Raw genomic sequence first — 26,457 nt, 5'->3', positions numbered from 1 at the left:
AAATGCCAACATGTACATATTCTAATATTTTGCTTTAAATAAGAATATCTGATTTTTAAAAAAGCTTGTCTTACATTTTACCAAAAGCCAAAACTGAAATATAAATGTTGTTAAGATTTAAGGAATCTAGTAACAGTTTATGTACTGTTTCCAATAGTGAAAGTCTCCATAATTGTCCTTAATCCAGGTAATACTACCTAGAAAATTAAAGGAAAAAAAAAACAAACAAAAAAACTACCATTAAACAAACAAACAAACAAATCAACAAACCCATGCATATTGGATAAATTAACCAGTAGGAAAGGCAATAACTGAACTGCACGAGGTAAAGCAAAATAACATCTTTACAAAAAATTAAAGATATAAAAATATAAAAGGTCCCAGGAAGAACTAGATCATAACATTATTTGCAGTTTTATTATTTAAGTATAAGACTATTAATAGAGTTTCCTATTACGTATTCCATTCAGTCAAGAGAACCCACCAAATTCCTTGTCTTCAATTACTTTATTTTCCTTTTGTTGTTATTGTGTTCAACACAAAAAGCACTTAATATACCCATTCACACCATTTGAGAAATGAAACAAGTTATTAATGAAAAATACCATATCAATTACTAAGCAGACCTTCAAGATGTGCTAAATAAACAGATTTTGAAGACTGTATGTATAAGATAATAACCTAGAAAAAACAAATCAAGAATCCCAGAGGTCCTAGGGACTGTGCCAGCGAATCAAGACTGAAGGAGTCAGTTGACTTTTCATTTCTGAGTGAACAGTGGACCCTGTAGAATTTACATATATGTAATTATGTCACTGCTTCTCACCTGTACTAATGCCTGAACAGCATGAACTTGTCCAGCTAGCCTTAAACTCTGATCTCCTTCTCCACTAGAGAAAGAAGAATCAAAAGAACAGGATGTTTCCATGTTGACAAGGCAGTGTCGATTCCGGGCACTATACTCCACCAGATTTATCAGTAGACCCAATCCCTATAAAATATTAAAAAAATATAACTATCATAAACAAGAATTTAATGAATATAACATGTAATTTTTTAACTTTTATTGTCAAATGAAATGTTAAACAGCATTTTTTTCCATTTGTAAATCTGTTCAAAAACACTGTGCAAGGTACTGCTCTTTCCAAAAGATTCTTTCAGCTGGCTTGGGTAGGCAGCAGAGGAACTGTTTTGTTGATTTCTATAGTCCAGGATGGCCCTGACTCATGGCCATCCTCTTACTCCACCATTCAAAGTGCTAGGGTTATGGACATGAGCAACACTTAGCTCCTCAGTTATTAACTACCATTTTCAGTTTAAATCTTTATTTTTATAAAGGAGGCTTTGTAAGATAGAAAAATATGGAGAAGTATGTTCATAAGGATCCATCAAAACAACCCAGAATACACACATACACACACGCACACACACACACACTTTATATATATTTATTGTGTATACAGTATTCTATGTGCATGCTAGAAGAGGGCACCAGATCTCATCATAGATGGTTGTGAGCCATTATGTGGTTGCTAGGAATTGAACTCAGAACCTCTAGAAGAACAGCCAACTCTCCAGTCTAACCCAGAATATATTAAACAACTGATTCTTATTCTTATTCTTTTTATTTTTTTTATTTTTATTTTTTTTTTGTTTTTCGAGACAGGGTTTCTCTGGAGCTTTGGAGCCTGTCCTGGACTAGCTCTGTAGACCAGGCAGGCCTCGAACAGAGATCCACCTGCCTCTGCCTCCCGAGTGCTGGGATTACAGGTGTGCGCCACCAGCTCCCGGGACAACTGATTCTTAAATCCAAACTAAAATGAAGTTTCCTCCTCTAAAGATAAAATAAAACACCAAGTAACACTTGGCCTCACCAGCACTCGAATATCGAATCTCTGCTCCTGAGGTAGGTACTTGGGAACCTGAAGGACACAGTTCATGGCTGTGCCTATAAGTCCATCTTGTTCTCCTGTCTTCGTGCTGCCCCACTCTGAAATAAGAAAATCTTCCTATGACACCAATCACCACATTTAAAATCATTTTCTTTTGTCGGTTTTTGTCTTCTTTTCCCGAGACCTGCTTGACCTGGTACCTGCTCTGTAGCCCAAGCTGGCCTCAACCTCTGGCCCTCCTCTTGCCTTAGCCTCCCCAAGTGCTAGGACTGTAGGTCTGCCCACCATACCCAGCTACAAAAATAAGTATTAATTTTAAACTGACTAATTATTCCTTTACTAAAATATGTGGTTTTGATATTTCAAGGCTTATTTACTAGGCAGCTCTAAGAATCAATTCCTAAAAGTAGCTTTTGACTATAGGAGTAAGTCAATTATGTAATGGAATACTGTAAATCATTATATCATAAACAGAATAGCTTATTCCCATGTGCAATCTATAATTTTTCAATAAAAAAATATTACGTACCATTATCATTAGTTAAATTGAGCAATACCCCAATGATAGCCCGCATGCAGTCCTCCACTGCTTTGCCCACGTGGTTAGTTACATTCTGGTAAGGCAGAGGTCTACTGTCTGCTATGCATATGCTGTTCTCAGCACGGTTATACTGCTGGATTAGTTCTTCACAATGCTGTAATGCTCTTGAGAGAAAATAAAATAGTATAATAAAAGTTATACAGTAAGTTTCTATTTACCAGGGCCTAAATAAAAACAGTCAGGGTTTTTTGGTTTTGTGGTTTTTCCGTTTTGAAAGTTACAATGTTTAATGTCTAATAAATGTATCACAGATGCCTGATAATCTCACTAGTTGTTAAAGTTTGATGAACTTGATCATTCTTAAATTTTCTCTGAAGAAAGTTAAAAGTTCATTCATTCATGCTGAGTATGGTGGTTCATGTCTATAGTTCCCACTACAGAGGAGGCTGAGGCAAGAAGATTGCTTTAGCCCAGGAGTTTACTAGCTGGGACAAAAGAGTGAGATCCCATCTCAAATCAAACTACTACCACAACAACCAAAACAACCCCTCACAAAACAAACTCCTGTTACTTTTGCAGGAGCTGTCATACGTTATACATATCTCACACACAAAATATATCACAATGCATCCCCACCTGCACACACAAAAGCCTTTAAGAAACAATGACAGGCCCTTTTCAGTTTTACTTAGTTGTTTTTCATTTAGCAAATGAAGAGAATGTTTTCTTAGCAGGTAGAGCATCATATTTAAAATAAATCACCTGGTAAAGGTGAGTATTAAATGCTTGACATACAATAAGGCAAATCATTATTTTTAATTGTAGATCATTTAAGTAACAGGTCTTCTGGCAGCTATACCCAATGAATGATTCCCAAGACTTGAAACATGAATACATATGCAGTCTATTTCTGAAGACTATTTGTAATTTTTATGTTTATTATTACTATGTTTGTATGATTGGGGTTGGGGGTACGGAAGGTGCCACATCACCCATGCAGGAATCAAAACAAAACTTTGTGGAGTTGATGTGCCCCTTCATTTCTGCACGGGTTCTGGGAGCTGAACAAAGGGTCAAGTCTATACTCTCAAGAATCTTTACCTGCTAAGTCATTGCTCCAGCCCCCCCAGGCATCTTTAAACCTCAAATCCGTTAGGATTTTCCCCCAAGTGTGACACAGATCAAGTAAACTGTCAATTTTATTTTTCATGAACTGCATACCACACAAAACCCTTAAAGAAAAATATAGCATTTTTAATCTATTCCTAGTTTCTTATTAATATATAATAAGGAAATTCTATATATAAAACTCTTAAATAGTCTACAATTCTTTGGTTAAGATGTTCTTATAAGGTCAAACCCAAATAATTTATTCTTCTGATGTTTGAGGATGTTGACAGATTTCCCTGTGGTTATTAGTAAATAACTAAACTGACTGTCTTAAGTATTACTGAGTATCTATGATGTTTTCTTGAAAAGCTCCAGGTGAGTGCTATTTCCCAAACTTCAATTCTGACTTTTATCATCACTTCTAAAAACATTTCACCAGAAAATCCTATGCAAGAGATGGAAACTGTCACACTAAACACTTATGAAGGCAATTCTCAGGGATTAAGAAGTATAAGAAAGAAAGGACTTTTAAAATCAGAAATATACCTTTTGTTAATTAAAAAAAATGCAGGGACTTGGACTGAATGATAGAGTACTTGCCAGGTGTATCTGAAACCACAGGTTCAATCCCTACTGCTATCAAAAACAACAACAAACCCATCAATCAACCACAACTACCGCCCACCACCACCACCCCCCCAAAAAAAAGGAATCAGAAACAGACAACTTGGGAAGAAAATCCTTGAGAAGGAAAGATTACATGCATTAAGGATAATAATGTCCTATGAAATCCACCAAAGGAACACAAAACAGGAAATGGAGATGATATAACACTTGGATTTGCTTCAAAATAACACATAAGGATGAGGTGATAGAAACAGAACTCGCCTAGATAGTATTCAAGCTGAATAATAAGAGTTGATCATACCATTCTGTCTACATTTCTCTAAGTCTGAAATTCTCCAAATAAGAGGTTAAAACACAGATAAGCTAGACCATTTGCACTGAAACATTTGTTCCTTTCATACAAAGACAATAAAGAATTGCAATACAGAATTGCAATTTAAGATGAGTTTTTCAAAGCAGAGACCCAGAGAAAGTTAAATCCCAGTGGCATAATGCCAGCTAAGATAAAGGCCAGAGAACTAGGGCAGAGATAGCAAAAAACGAGGACAGCGATACCAAGAAGAAGCGGCTGTAATAAGACAGAACCAGGACTGGAGACACAGAGGCAGAGGTGACAGCATTAGCCTAATTGTGATGAAGGCTAGACAAGGAGAGATACTACACAAAGATCTGGAAAAGGAGATATAAATAAAGGGCAGAAATGGAGTTACAACCCACTTCAAATAAAAGGACTAATATATTTACCATTCACTAAGCAATGCTATACTAGACCTTAAAAATAGAACTTAACTCATTAACATACGTTGTATATATACCTTAAAAAGTTTTAACAAACGTTTGAAATCTAAACATGTATTATATACATTGTAGAAATGTATCTGATATATGTGAAGATATTTAGTGATTGCAAAACTACCCTAGCAGCAGCAAGGCACAATTCTTGTCTTCCCTAAAGACCTTGCAACAACACAGTGACTTGTCAGGGTTAGAGCTAACATGAAGAAGCTGAATTCTCACCAAAGCTCAAGAATCTGTACTACTCACTTTTGCTCTACAGTGTACTTATTCACAAATCTCAACAGCAACACATTTTAAGAAGGAACAGAATACAACTTTATTTCCTTAGTTTTAAAAAAATAATGAGAAGGTTTATTAAAACTTACTTAGCTGATGAAATAATGAGTTGTGAATCTTTATAGGCTATCAAGTAGCTTTGATTTTCTGGATTATGCACTGTTACCTAAAAGGAAAGGATATAAAAATGACTGTGACAATCCATAATTTTCATTATAAATAACAGCACATTTTACCTGATGCCTTAAAATACAAAAATTAAACAGACCTTGCCATCTAAGGATACAACTTCGTGGGGTTTTTTTGGGAGCCTTTCCTGGAACTCGCTTTGTAGACCAGGCTGGCCTTGAACTCACAGAGATCCGCCTACCTCTGCCTCCCGAGTGCTGGGATTAAAGGCATGCACCACCATCACCTGGCAGGATACAACTTTTTTTTTTTTTTTAAAGATTTATTTATTTATTATGTATGCAGAAGAGGGTGCCAGATCTCATTACAGATGGTTGTGAGCCACCATGTGGGTGCTGGGAATTGAACTCAGGACCTCTGGAAGAGCAGTCAGTGCTCTTAACCTCTGAGCCATCTCTCCAGCCCAGGATACAACTTCTTAAACTCAAGTTGTGACCCACAGAGTTGCAATTAAATGTGGGGTTGCAAAGATTGGCAACATAGAAAATTTCTCAAGTACCAAAAATTAATTCAAAAGTCAAATGCAGAATGAATCCAAAGTGTTTCTAGTAATGCTCACGCTCCTTTCATGAATTCACTTGGTTCTAACACACAACACGAACATTTTGCATCATGCCTGTTGTCATGCCACACACCAACAAATGTTTCTTAAAGAGCTAAGAAACAAGTCTGCTTTATGCTACAAAATACAATATACATAAGATTTTCTGGTCTCTAACAGTCATTTGCTTAAATATAGCATAATCTTTTAAGGGTTTCCTTGCTGTATATCAAACTGCTGTATACCTTTGGATTGTGTATTTGTTGGAATGACTGACTTTAAAAATTGCTGTTTTAATAGAAGGACATAGTGATACACACCTTTAATCCTAGCACTCAGGAGGCAGAGGCAGGAGGATCTCTGTGGGTTTGAGGCCAGCCTGGTGCTTTATAGCAAGTTTTAGGGCAGTCAGGACTACATACAGAGACCCTGTCTCAAAAACACAAACAAACAAAAACAAAATGCTGTTTAAGATTCTGTCTTGGCTTTAATTTTAAAAATTTTCACACTATGTATCTATTTAATATTGCTAATATATTGAGGTTCACCAGTTAAAATTTACTGGGCAAAAATGGGTGCTGAGCGGCAGAGTTTATGAAACCCTAACACAGGGAATTAACCCCTACAACCTATAGGTGCAACCTATAAGGTCAATATTTAAAATAAGAGAACTACTACTCAGAATGCAGCACACATCCTTAAATTTAGCACTCAGGAGGAAGAGGCAGGCTTGTCTAAGTCCAAGGCCATCCTGGTCTACAGAAGTGACCATTCAGGTCAGCTAAAGTTACATAATGAGATCCCAACTAAAAACTACTGATTTATCATAAAATTAAGGCACCACTGTCATAATTACTCATAATTAATGTAGTTATCACTATTTATTTGCTATGCTTATTTGCCAAGTACTTTGAAACAGGCAGAAAAATCTCCAACATACAAACTTGATACTTTAAAACTCATTAAAAATAAATTTCAAATATTTTAAATTTTATGTCTTTTTTTATTTAGTGTATGTATATATTTTTTTCTATCTTTCTTTTTGAAACAGGGTCTCTCTACGTAGCCTTGGCCATCCTGAAACTCATTATGAAGCTCAGATTGACCCTTAACTCACAGAAATCTGCCTGCTTCTGCTTCCCAAGTGTTGGGATTAAAGGTGTGTACCACCATACTCAGCCATTTTAAATTTTTTAAATAAATAATGTGATACCTAGTTAACAGCAACCTAAAAGAAAGAAGGAACAATTTCAATTTTATATATGCCAAAAGCTCCTCCATGTTTTTAAAAGTACTTAGCCGGGATGGAGAGATGACTCAGAGGTTAAAAGCACCGACTGCTCTTCCAGAGGTCCTGAGTTCAATTCTCAGCACCCACATGGTGGTTCACAACAGTCTGTAATGAGATCTAGCACCCTCTTCTGTGTACATAATAAATGAATCTTTAAACAAAAAAAAAGTACCTAGCCAAAATACTTAATTAGTAATTATACATTCTAAAATTCACTGGCAGTAAAATTGTAGCCTACATTGAACTAGGCTAAGTCATTCATAACCACCAAAGATACTCAGTGTCACCCAACAGTATTATTTTCGGAAGTCAAATACTTTCAGCTGTGCTTACTATCTGACTCAAAAGCTAAATAAACAAAAGCATATTAACTAAAACAAAAACAAGGCTGTGTCTGCTGCTTTCTACAAACAAGTTAGTATATTTACCGGAAACAGAATTCTGTATTAAGAAAACTATTAAGTCAGGTACATATGAACAAACCTGTATGCACCTTTCATTTGAAGCAATAATATACAAATAGAGGCTTTTTGTTTTGAGACAAGTTTTTAATCTATGTAGCTCATGCTGGCCTTTAACTCATAATCCTTCCTCCCGAGTCTCCCAATTTTAGGAGCACAGCGTATATCACCATGTCCAGCAACACAACACATCCTTAAAATGGTAAGATGCTCACTTACTGACAAATGGTTGTGAAAGAACCCTTTCAGAGCAACAAAGATAAAACTCCCTGGTATAAAAAACATCAGGTGGTTATAAGCATATACAATCACAACTAGATATAATTCCCTCATGAAGTTCCCATACTTACACTCTCTAAAACTCGTAAACATCTCTCTGCTCCCCATAAAGAGGCTACTAGTTTCTCTTCATCCTCATCTCTACTTAAATGATCCACACACTCTTTTACTAGGCAAAAAGAAATGGACAAAAGTTAGTATATAAAACTTCAATAATCATTCCTTAGCTTACACCAAAAGTCACCCACACACGTGCTACGAAGATGCTGGAATGTGAACATCACTTTATGCTCAATACTAAGTGCAGCGGTTTGAATGAGAATGGCTCCCATGGGCTCCACTATTGGGATGCTTGGTCAGCAGTTGTTTAGGAAGAATTAGGAGCTTTGGGTTTGTCAGAGGAGGCCTATATGTGCTTTGAGGTTTCAAAATACTCAGGCCATTCCCAGTTAGTTCCTCTCTCCTTGCTTGTCTAAACTCGGTGCTTATATGTCAAGATGTGAACTCTAGCTACTGCCCTGGCACCTCATCTGTCTGCCTCCATGCTCCCTGCCATGATGGTCATGGACTCACTCTCTAAACCGTAAGCCCTCAATAAACTTCCTCTATAAGCTGCCTTGGTCACCGTGTCTCCTGTTGTTGTTGTTTCCCGAGACAGGGTTTCTCCTGTGTAGCCCTGGCTGTCCTAGAACTTGCTCTGTAGACCAGGCTGGTCTTCAACTCAGAGATCGGCCTGCCAAGTGTTGGGACTAGACGTGTGTGTGTGTGTGTGTGTGTGTGCGCGTTGCATACAGACCTTTATCTACAATATGATCCAGACCACCCAGAAGCCGGAGCTCTTCTTTAAACCAGTCTCCTGCTCGTTTGGAAGTAAGGGACAACAATGTCTCCATAGCTAAATGACCAGTCTAAAAAATCAGAAATACGTTAATGAATATTGAGGTGTACAATTTTTTTTCCATTTTTTCATTTAAAAAAAAAAAAACCAGGGTTTCTTCTCCATGGAACTCTGGCTGTCCCAGAACTCATAGAGATGTGCCTGTCCATGTCTTCCACATGCTAGGATTAAAGGTGTGTGCCATCACCCCCTGGCTAGAATAATTCTGAAACATTAAATTTAGGAATTTGTCTTTATTAAAATGTAGTAAGTCAAAAACAGAACAGTAAATGCTTTCATAGGTGAATTAATGTCTAATTTTATCAGAATAGTGTATACTGAAGAAACTGTGCCTCAACTATATGGCTTGCTTTTATGGAAAAAGTTTATTAAAAGTAATCTATTTCTTGTTAGTTTCAGTAATACATAATGCCAATATAGAGGCTCAGATGTGGCATTACTGAATCAAATAATATATTCTTTATTATAAATAAATATATTGGATTAACCTACCAAAAAGAATGTAATGAGATACATTTCAAGGAGGCAAGTGTGGGAATGTCAGTGGCCCTAAATGTTCAAATTCAGTGGTCATTAATTTAAACAGCCTGAAGGTACAAAGTAATAACACTTTGGTTTATAGTTTTTTTGAATACAGTAAACACAAGCATTTTTCCACGCATTTATCAGTGAACCACATTTTTTTCTTCAAGTTCTCTGCTCATTACTTTTTATTTTCCTACAAAGTTGTCTTGAACTTTGTACTATAGGATTCTTTAGCAACGAGAAGATTCCTTGTAGTCACAACAATATACATCCAGAACCACCACTAGATGGTGCACAAATAAGACCACATTTATAACTAACTAGGTTAGCATTTTTCTTCATGAACCTATGGATTTAGAGCCTATGGATCTAAAGCCACTTCCCAACAGAGTAATCTAGTTGTTGGTGTAATACAGTTTAGCCTAAGAGAAGAAATAATCAGCAGGGTTGGAGGAACTGATTTAATTACTGTTCAGTCTGCTAACCCCTTGCAACGTAGCAATGAACTACTCCTTTAAAAAAGGGGGGTGGTTGGGGGAATAATTAGCAAAGACCGGAAAGACGTTTCTGTCTGACCTCTAACCACAATCTGAACTTACACACTTCAAAAAGGAAATTTTTCACCTCGGTATATATTACATTTGAAACTGAATATACATTACACAAAATAAAACAAGTTTTACCAATGAGAATCTCAGTATTAAAAAATTAAGAAGGATCTAAATATTTTAATAAGTTCTTCAAAAACAAAGAAAAATTTTGCTAGGGTAAATAGAGAATTAGAATCCAATACAAGAAAATTATTGAATTAGGTTCATTTCTCATTCTAGGTCCTGCAAAGAGTAATTTAATTAACAAATTAATCACCTCATGAGTCTTAACAGCAAAGCTGAGGCCTAATGTTGTATCTTTAAGACTATAAAAATTTTATATTAGTAAAAAACCCTGTATTTTAGACTATATTTATCATATCATAAGCTACCATTCAAAAACAACCTATTTTAAGCATTTTTATTTGAAAACTAAAATAATTCTCTAAAGCAAAATCACTAATAAGACTATTCTGTTAACTGTTAACATTCAGTTATCCATTGTTTTATTGTTTTGTTTTGTTTTTTTTTTTGGTTTTTCGAGACAGGGTTTCTCTGTGTAGCTTTGCGCCTTTCCTGGAACTCACTTGGTAGTTCAGGCTGGCCTCGAACTCACAGAGATCCGCCTACCTCTGCCTCCCGAGTGCTGGGATTAAAGGCGTGCGCCACCACCGCCCAGCTCAGTCATCCATTGTTTAAAACTCTATACTATTATTATCTTTATGTCTTATCAACAGAACAAGTATATTCAAAAGAAGTTAAAGCATTTTTTATTTTTATTTATTTTTTTGGGGAGACAGGGTTTCTCTGTGTTGTCCTTGCTGTCCTGGAACCTGCTTTGTAGACCAGGCTCGCTTTGAGCTCAGAGATCTGACTGCCTCTGCCTCTGCCTCCCGAGTGCTGAGATTAAAATTGTGTACTACCACACCTGGCTATAAATTGATTATTTAAAAAACAGAATAGAAAAACTTTAAAATAGCCAGGCAGTGGTGGTGCACGCCTTTAATACCAACAATCAGGAGGCAGAGACAGGTGAATCTCTGTGAGTTTAAGGACAGCCTGGTCTAGAGAAGGAGCTCCAGAACAACCAGGACAGTGATTACACATAGAAACCCTGTCTCAAAACAACAAAACAAAACAAACAAAAAAACTTTAAAATATACAAAAACATCATACAACAAAAATAAGCCACACCCAAATATAACAAAACCAATGTGTGCAGCTATTCTTTAAACAAAGCAACTTCTAAGCCTACTGTACAATTTAGAAACAACCATATTTAACAACAGCTGACAATGAATTGAAGGAGAAGCACCCTAACACAGTCCCGTGCTCTGGCTTTAACTATGTAAGTAAATTATTTAATAAACTGTCACAATATGTTTCATGCTGATAGTTACTTACCCTAACAAGTAACAAAAGAAGTCAAATTCATTTAAAAAAAATTATCATTTAACAGCAAATATTTCAAACTCTAATGCTGAATACGAGTAACAAAAAAGAAATATTTATTCAATTATACAGCAAATAAAAATTATAGGCTCAATTTAATTTTTAAGCACTAAAAATTAACCTTTCCTTTATGGACGACTAAAATTCCACATTGATATATAGACCACATTTTTATTTATTCATCTGTTCCTGGAGATCTAGGTTAGGTCCATTTCTTAGCTATCTTCAGCAGTGCAGGAATAAACAGACAAGCAAATATTTCTGGGGTTGGCTGAGAGTGGTAACTGAGTTATTGGACAGGGGAGAACACTGGGAAAGATGTCCCAATAAAAACAAAGAATGGAAGAAAATGCCACAATGAAACCTACACTTTGAATGTAAATTTAATAATTATTTTTAAAAGGTAGATGCAAAAATGCTGAGTGAATGAAAATTACTAGTTTTAAATGTAGTATAATACTGCCCCTGCCCCACTTCCAAATCAACCTAAAGGTATTACACAGACTGTGGTGATTTTCCAGTTCTAGAAAGCAGAGAACACATTTGAGTTTTGAACCTGACAATGTGCTTAAAGCTGGCTGGCTTTGCTCCCATTTACTATCTTTTTCAGAATCCATGAACCCCTTAGTAAGTCTAGTATAATTAAACAGTGACAGCCTTCAGTTACTGTGACTAGTATAACCGTCTGTCAACGTTTGTGGCAAATGTTGCAGGCCTCTCAGTTAAGCAGGCAAGAGAAAAAAGTTTTATCTCACAAAATCAAGTTATACAACAATCTTTTCTCCTCTCCTCAAAACCATGGGTCAATTATCTTATTAGCCTTGTAACCATTAGATTATCATCATCTGTTGGGGGAACTGTGCTCAGAATAAAGGTAAACACCTGCCATAATCCTACAATGAATAGGGACATTGCTCCAAAAAAGGCAAGTGACTAGGAATTTCTTTTAGCTTCCAGATACCCTGAGATAGTCTAGAATAAGCCAATGCTTGCTTACAAATCCTTTACAAATCCTGATTTCTGAAATGGAGAAAAATAAAAATCCCAGTTGCTAACAGCTTAACTGCAGAGGGAAGAAAGGAAGGAAAAGAAAAAGTTTAAGTAAAATGTAACAAGAAAAACAGTTGTTTACTAGCAAAACCAAAACCAGGAAAGGCTCAAATACAGATGAGCTAGTTTACAGATTTCAGGAGTAGGCTCGCTAATGTTATATCAACTTGACACAAGCTAGAGTTACCTGAAAGGAGGGAATCTCAATTGAGAAAAGATCTGGCTTTTTCTTAATTAGTGACTGATGGGGGAAGGCCCAGTCCACTGTGGTAGTCCTGGGTTCTCTAAGAAAGCAGGCCGAGGAAGCCATAAGAAGCAAGCCAGTAAGCAGCATTCCTCCATGGCCTCTGCAGCAGCTCCTGCCTCCAGGTTCCTGCCCTGACTTCCCTCAGGATGAACTATTACCTGGAAGTGTAAGCTGAAATAAACCCTTTCCTCCCCAAGTTGCGTTGGTCATGGTGTTTCATCATAGCAACAGTTACCCTAACTAGGACAGGAAATGATGTTCAGAGCTAAATCTTACTAGAAAACTGTCAAAGAAGGCTGTAAACAAGGCTAATGAATAAAGGTAAAATGATTTGTCAAAACCCACATAGTCACTGTGACTAATCAGACTTCTGAGTGTAATCTTCATTTGTTATAGAAGGAAACAACCCACCGTTATATTTTCTAGATCAAGATGCTTATTGTGCACAGTTTCACAGAGTCTTCGGATTTTTTCTTTGATCTTGTTCATATCTTTTTCATTCAGTAGCTTAGCTGAAGAAGCATCTTGTTCCAGTTCCAAGAGTCGAATCATGAGATCTAGGCTGGCCCTATCAAGATCCATGTTCAAACGATCTCTACTCAATATGTACATGAGAGCAGCTGTACAGAGGGACAGATTCTTCAACAGATCCCAAAAGAGAAATATTCATGAAAGCAATTACTAACAACTTTAGAAAACAAGGACATTACTGACATTTATAAGTTAAAATATCTAAAATTCCTACTGCTGGTTTTGTTGGGAGACCCTAAAAATGCTTGATTCACTGTTCTTCCAAAATATCCTAGGAAAATATATCTATCTGATCAATAAAACACTGATTAAAAATTGTTTTTTTTTTTTTTTTTTGCTGGGCAGTGGTGGCACATACCTTTGATCCAACTTGGGAGGCAGAGGCAGGTGGTTCTATGAGTTCAAGGCCAGCCTGGACTACAAATCTAGTTCTAGGCCAGCCAGCCAGGACTGTTACACAGAGGAACCCTGTCTCAAAAAAAAAGAGAAAAAGGAAAAAAAAAAAGTTGTTTTTTTTCCTCTCCATCATCCTTCTCTAATGAATGTTCAACTAGAATATAGTCAACTACCTATTTCTTTGAACTTTTCCTAAATGAGGAGTTTGTATTATACAGTATTTTTTACAATATACCTTTAATGTTCTTTCTAACTTAAAGATATGCCAATTTTTGATTAAAAAATAGTAACATAAATGTTTATAATTTGTATCAAAACACATTCTCCCTCTGTAGAGAGTACAGACAACTGAGTTTCTATCAGTATACAAGGGACTGAAATAAATACAACTAGGGGGCTGAAGAGATGACTTAGCAATTAAGAGCAAGCACTAGTTGCTCTCCCTGGGTATCTGGGCTCCATTCCCAGTACCCATATGGTAGCTCACTACTATCTGGAACTCTAGTTCTAGGGGATCCAATGCCAACTTCTGGCCTCTGCCAGCACCAGGCACACACCTGGTGCACAGACGAACAAGCAAGCAAAACACTCAAAAACTAGTAATTTGTTTGTTTTTTCTGAGACAGGGTTTCTCTGTGTACCCTTGGCTGTCCTGGAACTCACTCTGTAGACCAGGCTGGCCTAGAATGCAGAGATCCGCCTGCCTCTGCCTCTCTGGGATTAGAGGTGTGTATTGTCACCGCCGCCAGGCTAAGAAAACACTGTTTTATAGGAAACAAATGTAACTGGATTAATTTCTTTTTAAAATGTTATAATCCAGCAACTTCTTTTTTAAAAAAGATCCAGTCTCATTATGTAGTCCTAGTTGGCCTGGAACTCACTATGGAGACCAAGCTAGCCTGGAGACCCACTGCCCTTTGCCTCCTGAGTGCAGGAGCCAAACATAAGCACCACTGGGACTGACAACAGTCAGTTTGTTGGGTTTCTGGTTTTGTTTTTTGAGACACGGTCTCACCATGTATCCCTGGAACTCACTACGTAGACCAGGTAGATCAGGGTAGCCTTGAACACATAGGGGTAAGCCTGATTCTGCCTTCTGAGTGCTAGGATTAAAGGCATGCACCAGTCTTGTTTTATTTTATTGATAAGATCTCATGTAACCCAGGCAGGCCCTGAACTCATTGTATAGTTGAGGATAATGAACTTTTGGTCCTCCTGTCTCTCCTTCCCTAAATGCCAGGATTACAGGCCTGTATAATACCTGGTTTATGCAGTGCTAAGGATCAGACCCAGGGCCTCGTGCTTGCTAAGCAAGCATGCTAGCAACTGAGCTACATTCCTAGCCCCTAGTAACTGTTTTTAATAAAGCATTAACAAAATGTGCTCTTAAAATACTCAAGGTGGTATGTTTTAGAATAATGTTAACTGAGTCAGCCTTTGGTAGACAAATGCCCTTAAGAATACAAGGATGGAAACCAAACTCAGATCCTTTACTACTGAGCCATCTCTTTAGTTCCCTTGATTAAATCTTTACAAAGCATTTTTGAAAATTAGGATGCCACAATAAAAGCCTGAGGGACCCACTAAGGAAAGATGGTCTTAAGTCTATGTGAAGTCTAACTGGGCGATGAAGCAAACTATGCATTTCTTGTCTTTCTGTCCTTGTTACTCTTTGCTGAGTACAACCTGGGTACAGAGGAATGCTCACACACTTTAACTACATTACTTTGGGTTTTAGAAGAATCAGTATTAATTCTGTGTCACTCAATTTGTAATTTCCTTTCACACAAGGCCACCTCAATATATTACTGGTAAGTTTGGTAGTGACTATTTTTCCCTAACTTTTGATGACACTGGAGCTAACTTTGGTTAGGTAACCTTTATTATTTGTTCCTTTTCACAATGCAGCTATTTTCCAGATCCAACAATGAACCAAATATTTTAAAATCATGACCATATTTCAAAACCCTTTTCATGCCATTAATATCAAACAATATTTAAAGATTCTTCTAAATAGAGGAAATAATTCTTACATTATAAAATATTCAGTATAGTATGCTGACAAATGAGTAAGATTTTAATAATATAAACTTTTATATTATAAATATAACAAAAACTTTTCTTAAGAAAAATGTCTCCAGAAAACACGATTTATGAAGCAAAAATGTATAGTTATCATCTCTACTCATCAAGCAAATAAACTCAAACTTTAATTCATTTATATGAATATCCAATGAAGGTATTTTCTGATATAGTCAAAGACTACAATTTTTCAGTAATACCTCTCAACCTCAGAAACTTAAAAATACCTGATGGTGCTGAGAATCATCCAAGGTTTTAAAGACCATTGCAACCATCCCATGTGCTCTCAGGTGCATTCGAAAACTGGGCATGGCACATTTAGTAGCCAAGCTAATAACACTAAAAAGAAACAGATTATGTTAGGACAGCTAAAAATTGCTAGGACATTAGCTGTAGTTTGCATAATTCCAAACAAGCAAATGAGAAAGAAGCAGAAGGCTTAAAGTACTGACAACACAAAGATAAAAACCATGGGTAAACCATCATTTTCAAACATGTACCAAGGCTTTGAGTGTGACTGGGCACATACTATATTTATAAAAATGAATAGCATGATGTCTGTAGTATATTCCTCAAGTCACTACAACCATTAAAATCATTATCTTTCATAATGCTGCTATTATATGAAAACTAGAAGTGGTTATATTTGATTGGATATACTCCAACTCACTATAAATAATACAACCAGGTCTAGGTATTCAATCTATTACATTTACGTAAAAGATGACCCATGTCTCTGCTCAAATCAATTTATCACTTGATGTCTGTAATTTTGAGATAATTGGGGGAAAAAAAAAACCCACCCTCACGCTGGGCGATGGTTGCGCACACCTTTAATCCCAGCACTCAGGAGGCAGAGGCAGGCGGATCTGTGAGTTCAAGGCCAGCCTGGTCTACAGAGTGAGTTCCAGGACAGCCAGGGCTGTTACACAGAGAAACCCTGTCTCGAAAAAACAACAACAACAAAAAAAAAACCACCCTCAGATTCCTGAGTATACTATTTATTCTTTTAGCATCTGGAAACTGAAGCCTATACTAAAGAAAAAAGGAAACATTTAACATATCACTGATTATCGACACAAAATTTTTTAAATTAGCTTTACTAACAAATTTAAAGCCATCTAATTGAAAAACTTTAATGACAGAGCATGCACAACATTATAAAATGTAAAATTAAGATCTTACCTAAGGCAACGTGTGTTTAGAGGCTGAGTACTCTTTAAGCCACTTAACAAGTATTCAATGTCATCGGTGAACTCTTGATTTTCACCAAATTCCACCACATCATTGAAGTGCTTCACGTGCTGAACAACAGTATATAACTGCCAAGAAAAAAATAAGCCCACCTCTTTGGTAACTAAGAACTAGCATATCTAAATCGCTGTCTTTAATAAAAAGCCTATACAATCATTCATTAGATGTCAACAAAATGTTTTTAAATCACTAGTACTAGTAGGACAAGGTACATCTGTGGTTCAAATATGTGGCTATCGGTGTAGTGATATCTGTTTAAGACAAAAGGCTAAATGTTACACATAGAAATCTATCCACGTGCAGTAAAACTGGATATGGCCGCTTACTTCTTTGTCTTCTTTTCTGCATTTCAGTGCAGTAACTATATCTTGGTAGGGCTGAGTAGGTATTGTCACAGTTTTTATCACTTTGAGTGGTGGTGCAGGAGCCTTAAAAACTCCATCATCTTTTTGATTTGGTTCCTTTGAAGACAGCCTCACCTATTAATAAAGGTATTAAATTAGTTGTTCTAAGCAAATATTTTAAAAGGTAACATCTTGTCTATGTGACAAATTTAGCTTTTAAAAAGTAAATGAAGTTTTTGTTTTTTGTTTTTTTGAAGGGAGAAGAGGGAGGCTGCTGAAAGGTCCTAAGAGATAATTCAAATTCCATGCACTACTAAGATTTAAATGTTTCAAACACAAAAGAACCACTTGAGAAATACTTTTAGCTTTTTTAAACGTCACATTTCATATCATTTGTTTGCTTCCAGGACTGTTAAGAGAATAAAGAACCACAATTGCATGCATGAGTAGCATTGATAAGCAGTTAGACAGGGCTTCAGAAAAACTACAGCAAAGGAATCATAAAAGCATAGGAAACTAAAAGCAATAAAGGATAAAAATAAGTTGTAACAAGAACAAAGCATGTTTCAGCATCACAAATAATATACATATACAAGCATATATGACAGGGACATCATAATCAATTTAAGGGAAAACCTTATACTATAGTTCTGTTCTTGGAACTGAGGATGAGCAGTTGTCTATGTATGAGGCCCTTGACTTCACTCTACCCCCAAATTTTTGTTAATGTTATAACAACTCATTCCTTTGGAAGTTTCACTATTAAAATACTCTTACACATAAAATAAAATAAAATAATTACTGAAAAGACAGAGGCACCAAACTTGAAGTGATTCTCTACCTCAGCCTTCAAGTGCTGTGATTACAGGTATGGACCATCATGCCTAGCTCTATTGTAAGTTCTGAGATCAACAGGCTGGGAGAACGAACGCTCAGTTGGTGAAGTGCCTGCCACGCAAGCATGAGGACCGAGTCTGGACCCTCAGCATATATACATAAAAATAAATGAAAAAAATAACCGGGCACAGCAGTAAAGCAAGACAACACATCAGCAGTTGGGGGTGAAGATTAGTGCATCTTCGAAGCTCACTAGTCAAGCTGAACTAGCCAAAATCAATGAGACCCTTTCTCAAAATGAGGCAGAGAGGGCCAGTGAGATTGCTGATCAAGTAGAGGTGCTTGCCAAGCAAGCCTGACAACCTGAGCTTGAGCCCCAGAACCCACATGATGGAAGAAAAGAAACTTTTTTTTTTTTTTTTGCATTGATGTTTTGCCTACAGGTATGTCTGTGTGAGGGTGTCAGAACTTGGAATTACAGACAGTTGTTAGCTGCCATGTAGGTCCTGGGAATTGAACCTGGGTCCTCTAGAAGAGCAGTCAGTGCTCTTAACTGCTGAGCCATCTCTCCAGCCGAAATTACTCTTGAAAGTTGTCCTCTATTGCATACACACACAGCTGCACACACACCCACACAAATACATACATAATACCACACACACAAAGAATCAGTACAAATACTTTATATAAGGAATAATTTTTCTTAAACCCTAAATACTATAAATTCTATGAAATGTGAATCATGGTTAAATGCTCTGGTTTGGTCTTTTGTTGTTGTTTTGTTTCTGAAATAGTCTCAGTATGAAGTCCAGGTTGGCCTTGAACTCCTACAAAGTTTTTATTTGCAAAGCTTTTCAATTATAACCTTGAAAGAATAAAAATTAAGATAGTACCGATCTAGATTAACTTATAAATTATTTTAAAAGAGGAAAAATAAAACGTTTTACTTACTGTGACATTCTGAGGTTTTACTACTGGTGGTCCAGGCAGTTCTTCTGAGTCTGGATGGTTCCAATGCCTGGCATTATATACAGCTTTTGTAGGTGACTAGTAAAATGAGAAAAAGATCAACTGCTTCCATCTCGTTTTTGTATCCCTTACACAAAGGTGTCATTTATATAGAATAACTGAAATGCATAAACATACATCTTAGACCAAACAAGAGGCTTTTGCTAGCCTAAGTCAGATGGAATTGCTTTGGTATTTAGCACAGAATTGGCAACTGCTCTTCTGTGCAACAAGTCAACCAGAAGAAAGCACTTGAAACTGCTAACAAGCACACAGATTATATAGCAGTTGTCTAAGAGGAACGAACATAAAGAACAGAGAGCTAGTTTATGTTTCATCTATCCCATGCATATGTGTGTGACCCAGAAAATCTGATTGGGTCATTCCATGAGTTCATAAATTACTCTGATATAATAATGAGCAATCACTTAATGCAAATCTACTCCCTAAAAGTAATGGGAATGGGAAATTTTGGTATTAGATACTGTTTTCTGTATAAAGTACTTTATTGGGGATGAAGAAATAGCTCACTTAGTACAAGTTCTAGCAGTACCAGGATGACAGGTGGAGTGGTCTCGGAATCCACATATAGAGCTGCATGTAGCAAGCAAGCATCTGGAGTCCTAGCACTTCTACAATCAGAAGAACTGCCCAGAAGCTTGAGAACCAGCTAGCCTAGAGTATGTGGCATAACAGTAGCAGGAACAAGACCTGGTTCAACAAGGTAGAAAGCAAGAACCAACTCCTAAAAGTTGTCCCATGACCTGCACATAACATATCTTTGTATGTATGTGCCTACACTCTCTCACACATTCACACACAGAAAAGATAAGTAAATGAATATTTTTTTAAAGTAAATGTTTTGAAAGTCTATTATTTAATATATTTAACATGTTCATTAGCAAAACTTTATTCCTCATACTAGTCATTCTTGCTTCATAATTCTCTAACAATGGGAATCAAGCAGTTTGTGAGAGGCGGGAAGAAGTTCCATACTCATTTAAGTGATGCCGCTGGAGCCAAATGTACACCATACATTAAAAATTGTTGAAATGTTACAAAGGTAGCTGTGTACTACCTCACAAGACACAATAGTCTCAAGAAGTTCAGTGTACTAGCAATTGGGAATTCTGTAGCAAAAATACAAAAACATTAAATGTTCATAAAGATATAAATTGTCAAGCCGGGCGGTGGTGGCGCACGCCTTTAATCCCAGCACTCGGGAGGCAGAGCCAGGCAGATCTCTGCGAGTTCGAGGCCAGCCTGGGCTACCAAGTGAGCTCCAGGAAAGGCGCAAAGCTACGCAGAGAAACCCTGTCTCAAAAAACCAAAAAAAAAAAAAAAAAAGAAAGAAAGAAAAAGATATAAATTGTCTTAAATACAGGCTGTTGTCCTGCTAAATCATTTATTTAAAATGAGAAAAGTCTCGGGGTTGGGGATTTAGCTCAGTAGTAGAATCCAGCGCTCCGCCCTGGATTCGGTCCTCAGCTCTGGGGGGAAAGAAAAGTCTCTTATTTTGAACATTCTGAATTTCAGAACCACAAATAATGAAACCTGTAAATTCAAACCCAAAAGATTAAATTTGTATAGAAGGAATAAAACCTTTATTTACAAAAGGAAACTGATTAAACAAAGAATGACAAGCCAAACATACCATTTTACCTTCCAAGAACACCTGATACTGAATTTTGTCATTTTAAACCTCAAATCTCTGATCTAATGATTCTGTTTATAACTGCAATTTTTCTGTTTTAGTGCAACACACACAAAATAAAGAGCATTTGTACAAAAACCTAGCCCAATAATGGCCAAATACCGCTGTTGCCATTACTCTTATGAACTAGATTTGCATTAAGTAATGATTCATTATCACATCTAAATAAGTTATGAACTCACATAAGGACTTGATCAGATTTTCTGGGTCTTATGTGCACAGAGTGGATTTAACATAAATTCTAAAAACTAGCTCTCTGTTCATGTTCATCTTAGACAACCACTATACAAGCTGTGTGCCTGTTACCTATTAAATCCTTGATTCAAGGAACCTCTAGGACTTCAAGTACACTCAAGGCCCAGGCTCTAAGTACAGGCTTTTGGTATAAATCTGTCCTGGGTTGGAACTGTGCTGGTAGTGCACCTGCCTAGCATGCACAAGGCCCCTGGTTCCATTTACACCAGTGCAAAAAAGTCAAAGACAGAGAAAAGTGCTTGAACATGCAAACATTCTACTGATTTTTATTTGTTTTTTAAATTTTTTTTGTTTATTTAAAATTGTTTATTTTACAAGCACTGGTGTTTTGCCTGCTTATAGATCTGGGTACCACAACTGTGAGTTACAAACAGTTCTGAGGTGTCATGTGAGTGCTGGGAATTGAACCCAGGTCCTCTGAGGAGTAGTCAGTGCTCTTAACCACTAAGCCATCTTTCCAGGACCCCATTCTATTTCTTTTAAGAATGTACTGACTCTAGGTAATAATCTCAGGAATAAAAGTATATTGCTATTTTCCACTGAGTTGGCTTCTAAAAGTGTGTGTGTAGGGGAGAAGGGTGTCACCCTTTTTATGCCATGATTTTTATTTTAACAAGACCAAATTCATGAGTTTTAAATAAGACTATAGTAAAGACAAAAACAGTAAGCTGGCTATACTTCACCCAGACTTATTCACAAAGATTTCATGAACACAGCAATGTATTCCCACCAATCATCATAAGTCTGTCTAAATGAATGTTCAAAGTGCTGCAATATATAACTGTGTCTGTCTGGACATAGTGCCTTACTAGCAAAGAAAAGAAGAGAAAGAAGAGAGGAAGAAAAACAAAAGGCCAACAGACACTGGGGAGTCAAAGAAAAACTACATATACAAAATAGTAGGGGGGTGATGAAGAGATGGCTCAAGGGTAAAGAGCACCCTGGCTGCTCTTCCTGAAGACGCAGGTTTGATTTCCCAGCACCTACAAAGCAGCTCACAGCAGCCTGCAACTCCAGTTCCAGGAGTCCAATGCCTTCTTCTGGCCTCAATGGGAACTAGGCTTACACACAGTGCACAGATATACACACAGGCAAAACAACCATAAACATAAAATATAAATTTAAAAAAAAATTGTTTAAAAGGAAGTAATTTAAATATAAATACTCAGTATATGAAAGAATGCAACTAAAGTAAAAAAAGCAATCTAAAGCCAAGTTCTTACATTATTACTACTCTGAAGAATTAGCCAATACTAAGTGATTTCCAAGAGATATTACTAAGCAAAATAAGCAAAGCACAAAAAAAAAATCTCTTCTAAGTCAGGCATGGTGACACCCACCCTTTAATCCCAACACTCTGAGGCCAAGACAGACAGATCTCTGAGTCAAGGTCAATATGGTCTAGACAGCAAGCTCCAGGGCAACCAAGTCTACCTAGTAAGACCCTGTCTCAAAAACAACCGGGGCAACCAAGTCTACCTAGTAAGACTCTGTCTCAAAAACAAAACACCAACAACAGAAAGCCCATATAAGTAGGGTGTGGTCGTATAGGCCTATAATATTAGCTCTCAGGAGATTGAGGCCAGAGGATTTGGGGATACACAGTAAGTTCCAGGTCAGACCAGGACACAGTAAGACCCTTTTATTATTAAAACAAACAAAAAAACAAAAAACCCTCAAACAAAAAACAAATTTTACTTTTTATCAAGGAAAGTGAGTAAGAAAAAGTCAGGTGATTTTTATAAAAAGGAAAACAGACAATAAAAGGTTCCTTACAAGTGGTGAGAAGTGTGAACACATCTCAAATGAAGTGACCCTTAACTAAATTAACTTTTTTAAAAATAGATTTTACTTTTGGAAAATTGTTAATGTTGTGTATACCATTCACTAAGAATGGAAAGAACATGAAAAAAAAAAAAAAACCTAAAATTTAAAGCAAACCAGAACCAAGAAACCTACTCATATTTCAAATAAATGAGGAAGGATAGACCAACTGACCAAGAGACAGACTAACCTCAAGTACTATGTGAAAATAGCAAGTGACTTTACACCTTTAATCTTAGTGGGCAACGCAAGTGTAACCTGTAAACAAATTCTGGATAACTTGCGTCTTCATGCAGTATATATATGTGTGCCTCGGTGTGCAAGCCTGTAGAGACCATAAATCAATGTCAGGCGTCCTCCTCTATTGCTCTTCCAAAGGACTTGTATTCCATTCCCAGAACCCACATGGTGGCTCAAGGCCATTTGTAACTCCAGTTCCAGAGGATCTAGCACTCCCTCTGCCTCTGTGGGCACCAGGCATGCACAAAATGACTTAAAACAAAAAACAACAACAACAACAACAAAAAAAACCCACTCATGTACACTTTAAAAAAAAAAAGCACTCGAATGAAGGAAAATTAAAAGTAGTAGTATTTTAGTAGCATTTAAAAAAATTAAAGAAAAAGGGATTATACAGAAAAATTATTTTAAATTTCCTCAGTATTTTTACTTCATTACTTATATAGATCAACAGTTGAGAATGCCTAGTTTGGTATTCAAACACTATTTCTATAAAAGAAAGATAATGCTAAAACTATTTAAAATGCCAGTTTGGAAAAACAGTCCAGCAAATGTTCAAAGACATTCTTTTTCTTTCTTCTGGTATCCCCAAACAGCTAGCACTGAGAAGATCATACATGGAATAAAGAGACAAGGAAGAAGAGCCAATCAGGATGACTTTCTTCCACATCCAGAGTCAACCAGGACCCACTTTAAACTTCTCTGGATTGTCAATCTAAACTGTAAATAGATGGTCATAACTTAACTTCTTCCTTTTTTTTTCTTTTGAAACAGGATTTCTTTGTGTAGCCCTGGCTGTCCTGGAACTCACTCTGTAGACTGGCTGGTCTCAAACTCAGAACTCTGCCTCCTGAGTGCTGGGATTAAAGGCATGTGCCACCACACCTGGATAGCTTTTAACTTTATACTCTGCAAAATTCCCAACCATCACACCAGCTCTAGTCTATCTTTTATTTTATTGGTTTTTTGAGACAGGATTTCTCTGTGTTGCTTTGCGCCTTTCCTGGAACTCGCTTTGGAGACCAGGCTGGCCTCGAACTCACAGAAATCCACATGCCTCTGCCTCCCGAGTGCTGGGATTAAAGGCGTGCGCCGCCGCCGCCGCCGCCGCCGCCGCCGCCGCCGCCGCCGCCGCCGCCGCCGCCGCCACCACCACCCAGCTAGTCTATTTTTTATTCAGGCTTCATATGCATTAACATCTCAGTTTCTAGTTTTTAGAAATCACTACCACCTAGATGTCGGAATTCTCAAATGGTAGGTAAATCCTCAAATATAGGACAAAAGCAACACTCAGTAAATACACTGGACAAAAAAAAAAAAAAAAGCTGTTTTGGGAAAGTGAGTTCTAACTGCTAAAACAAGCACCGTGTGAAGGAACATTTGTTCTTGGGTGAGATGTGGGAGTACTTGTCCTTTAAAATCTCTTCAGTTACAGGATTCTGTTTTTAAATTGAGAACTTATATAAATTAATTAATTTCAGCAAACAAAAGAATTTATAAAATATAAAGCTATACACAACTTTAAACTTGCAGCCTTATACAATTGCAACTTTCTAATACAAATTAGTATGTACTCATGGTTTATAATGAGAAGTAAATTTTAATCCAATTGCCAGAAGCTTACTATCTAGTGTCATATTGAATAACAGAAGGAAAGTAAAAATTTAAGTCCAAAATGTTCCTTAGAAAGTCAGACAAAAGATAGGGCCAGATGGGCCCAGTTTTAAACTACAGAGAAACACTGAAAAGCAGTGGTAGAAATATTTGAAAATTGAAACCACAACTGATCTTATATTAGTTTCAAAGATCCAGAAGTAGTCTTAGTTGTAAAACAAGATGGCCAACATCCCAGGAAAAATGCCACCTTCCAAGCACTAAAGGTGATTCTGGCTGATTATAAAAACATTGCCTCAGAAGTCAGACAGGAGTGAGTAGAAGTTGAATTTAAAGTGGGCAGAGCAAGCAGAAGAAATGATCTCTGTAAATCAGCACATGTATGACAGCCGCAAATAAGGGAGGCAGGAAAATGGTAGCCAGAAATCAGAAACTGGTTAACATTTCATAAACAAAAAAGCACCAGAATTTCCAAACAATCAACCACTAAGACCTAACCAAGGTTACTTAAATACAGTTATGTTCAAGTCTAATTCCTAAAGTTCCTTTATTTTCCTAACCAGAAAATGACTCTTAGTCTTTTCTTTTTCATTTGTTTTTGAACATGTGTATGACTGTTTTGCATCCATGAATGTATATGTACCACATGCATGTCTGAAGCCTACAGAGGTCAGAAGAGGGTGTCAGATGCTGAAATGAATGGTATGAACCATCATGTGGGTCCTGGGGAAACAAACCTGGGTCCTCTGGAAAAGCATGAATGCTCTGAACAACCAAGCCAATTCTCAAATCCAGCAAATGACTTTTTAAAGCCATTATTTCAACCGTTTTTTTTAACCAGTTTTCTTCACCCTTCTCATTTTTCTATAGCATGTAACCTCCAGCCAACATTCAATCCTAACATAACAACTCCTGCCTACATTCTTGGTAAGGTGAAAACTGTACAGATGACATACTTAATAAAGTTAATGCAGGGCTGGAGAAGATGGGTCAGCAGCTGAGTGCATTTGCAGAGGACCTAGATTTGGTTCCCAGTAACCACATGGCAGTTCACAGCCATCTATAACTCAAGTACCAGGGAATCTGACAAATTCTTCTGACCTTGGGCAACCAGGCATACATGTGGGTGCACATACATACATGTAGACTTTTAAACATAAAATAAGTATCTAAAAAAAAATTTTTTTTAAAAAAAGAAAGTTAATGTTTATGAGAAGGCAGAGAAAAGGAAACTCTTAGCTAGCTAGCATATGTCTGTATTATTAAGGTGAGAAGATGACTTAAATGATCAAGAAACCATTCACAAATATTAAGACCCAATAAATGGTCAAGCATACTAAAGATAATGACACTAGATTTCTCACTCTAGACAAAGACAAGTAAAATATAAAATCATGAAGGCCAGAATAAACCTGGTGCTGGCCCAGAAGTGAAAGCACCACATGAACTCTAGGTTCTACAAAACTAGGTATGCAATCATATGTAAAAACACAGCATGAGGGGTAGAGATATATAGGTCAGAAGTAGAGGATTGCCTGGCATATGCAAGACCCTAACTAAGTATAAGGCACTGGGTTTAAGTCCGTAGTCT

At 36.9% G+C, this 26,457-nt stretch overlaps 1 protein-coding gene across 9 annotated transcripts in view; it reads right to left on the bottom strand.

Moving 5' to 3' along the window:
• Wapl (WAPL cohesin release factor) overlaps positions 1 to 26,457 on the bottom strand; it is a 69,451-nt gene that overhangs the window by 8,983 nt on the left and 34,011 nt on the right. For 8 of the 9 annotated variants that reach the window (XM_076544413.1, XM_076544416.1, XM_006976688.4 and 5 more), the window contains exons 5-15: positions 19,163 to 19,258; positions 17,357 to 17,509; positions 16,962 to 17,098; positions 16,004 to 16,115; positions 13,179 to 13,406; positions 8,802 to 8,913; positions 8,077 to 8,174; positions 5,334 to 5,410; positions 2,422 to 2,597; positions 1,875 to 1,990; positions 827 to 991 (exon numbers count right to left, since the gene is read on the bottom strand). In XM_076544413.1, the coding sequence (XP_076400528.1) occupies positions 827 to 991; positions 1,875 to 1,990; positions 2,422 to 2,597; positions 5,334 to 5,410; positions 8,077 to 8,174; positions 8,802 to 8,913; positions 13,179 to 13,406; positions 16,004 to 16,115; positions 16,962 to 17,098; positions 17,357 to 17,509; positions 19,163 to 19,258 (1,470 nt within the window). The remainder of the gene's footprint in view (positions 1 to 826; positions 992 to 1,874; positions 1,991 to 2,421; positions 2,598 to 5,333; positions 5,411 to 8,076; positions 8,175 to 8,801; positions 8,914 to 13,178; positions 13,407 to 16,003; positions 16,116 to 16,961; positions 17,099 to 17,356; positions 17,510 to 19,162; positions 19,259 to 26,457) is intronic. The other variant, XM_015995616.3, reaches the window with a different exon arrangement.

Source organism: Peromyscus maniculatus, chromosome 9 (genome assembly GCF_049852395.1).
Source record: "Peromyscus maniculatus bairdii isolate BWxNUB_F1_BW_parent chromosome 9, HU_Pman_BW_mat_3.1, whole genome shotgun sequence".
NCBI lineage: Eukaryota > Metazoa > Chordata > Mammalia > Rodentia > Cricetidae > Peromyscus > Peromyscus maniculatus.
This window is presented reverse-complemented; position numbering and strand designations above follow the sequence as displayed.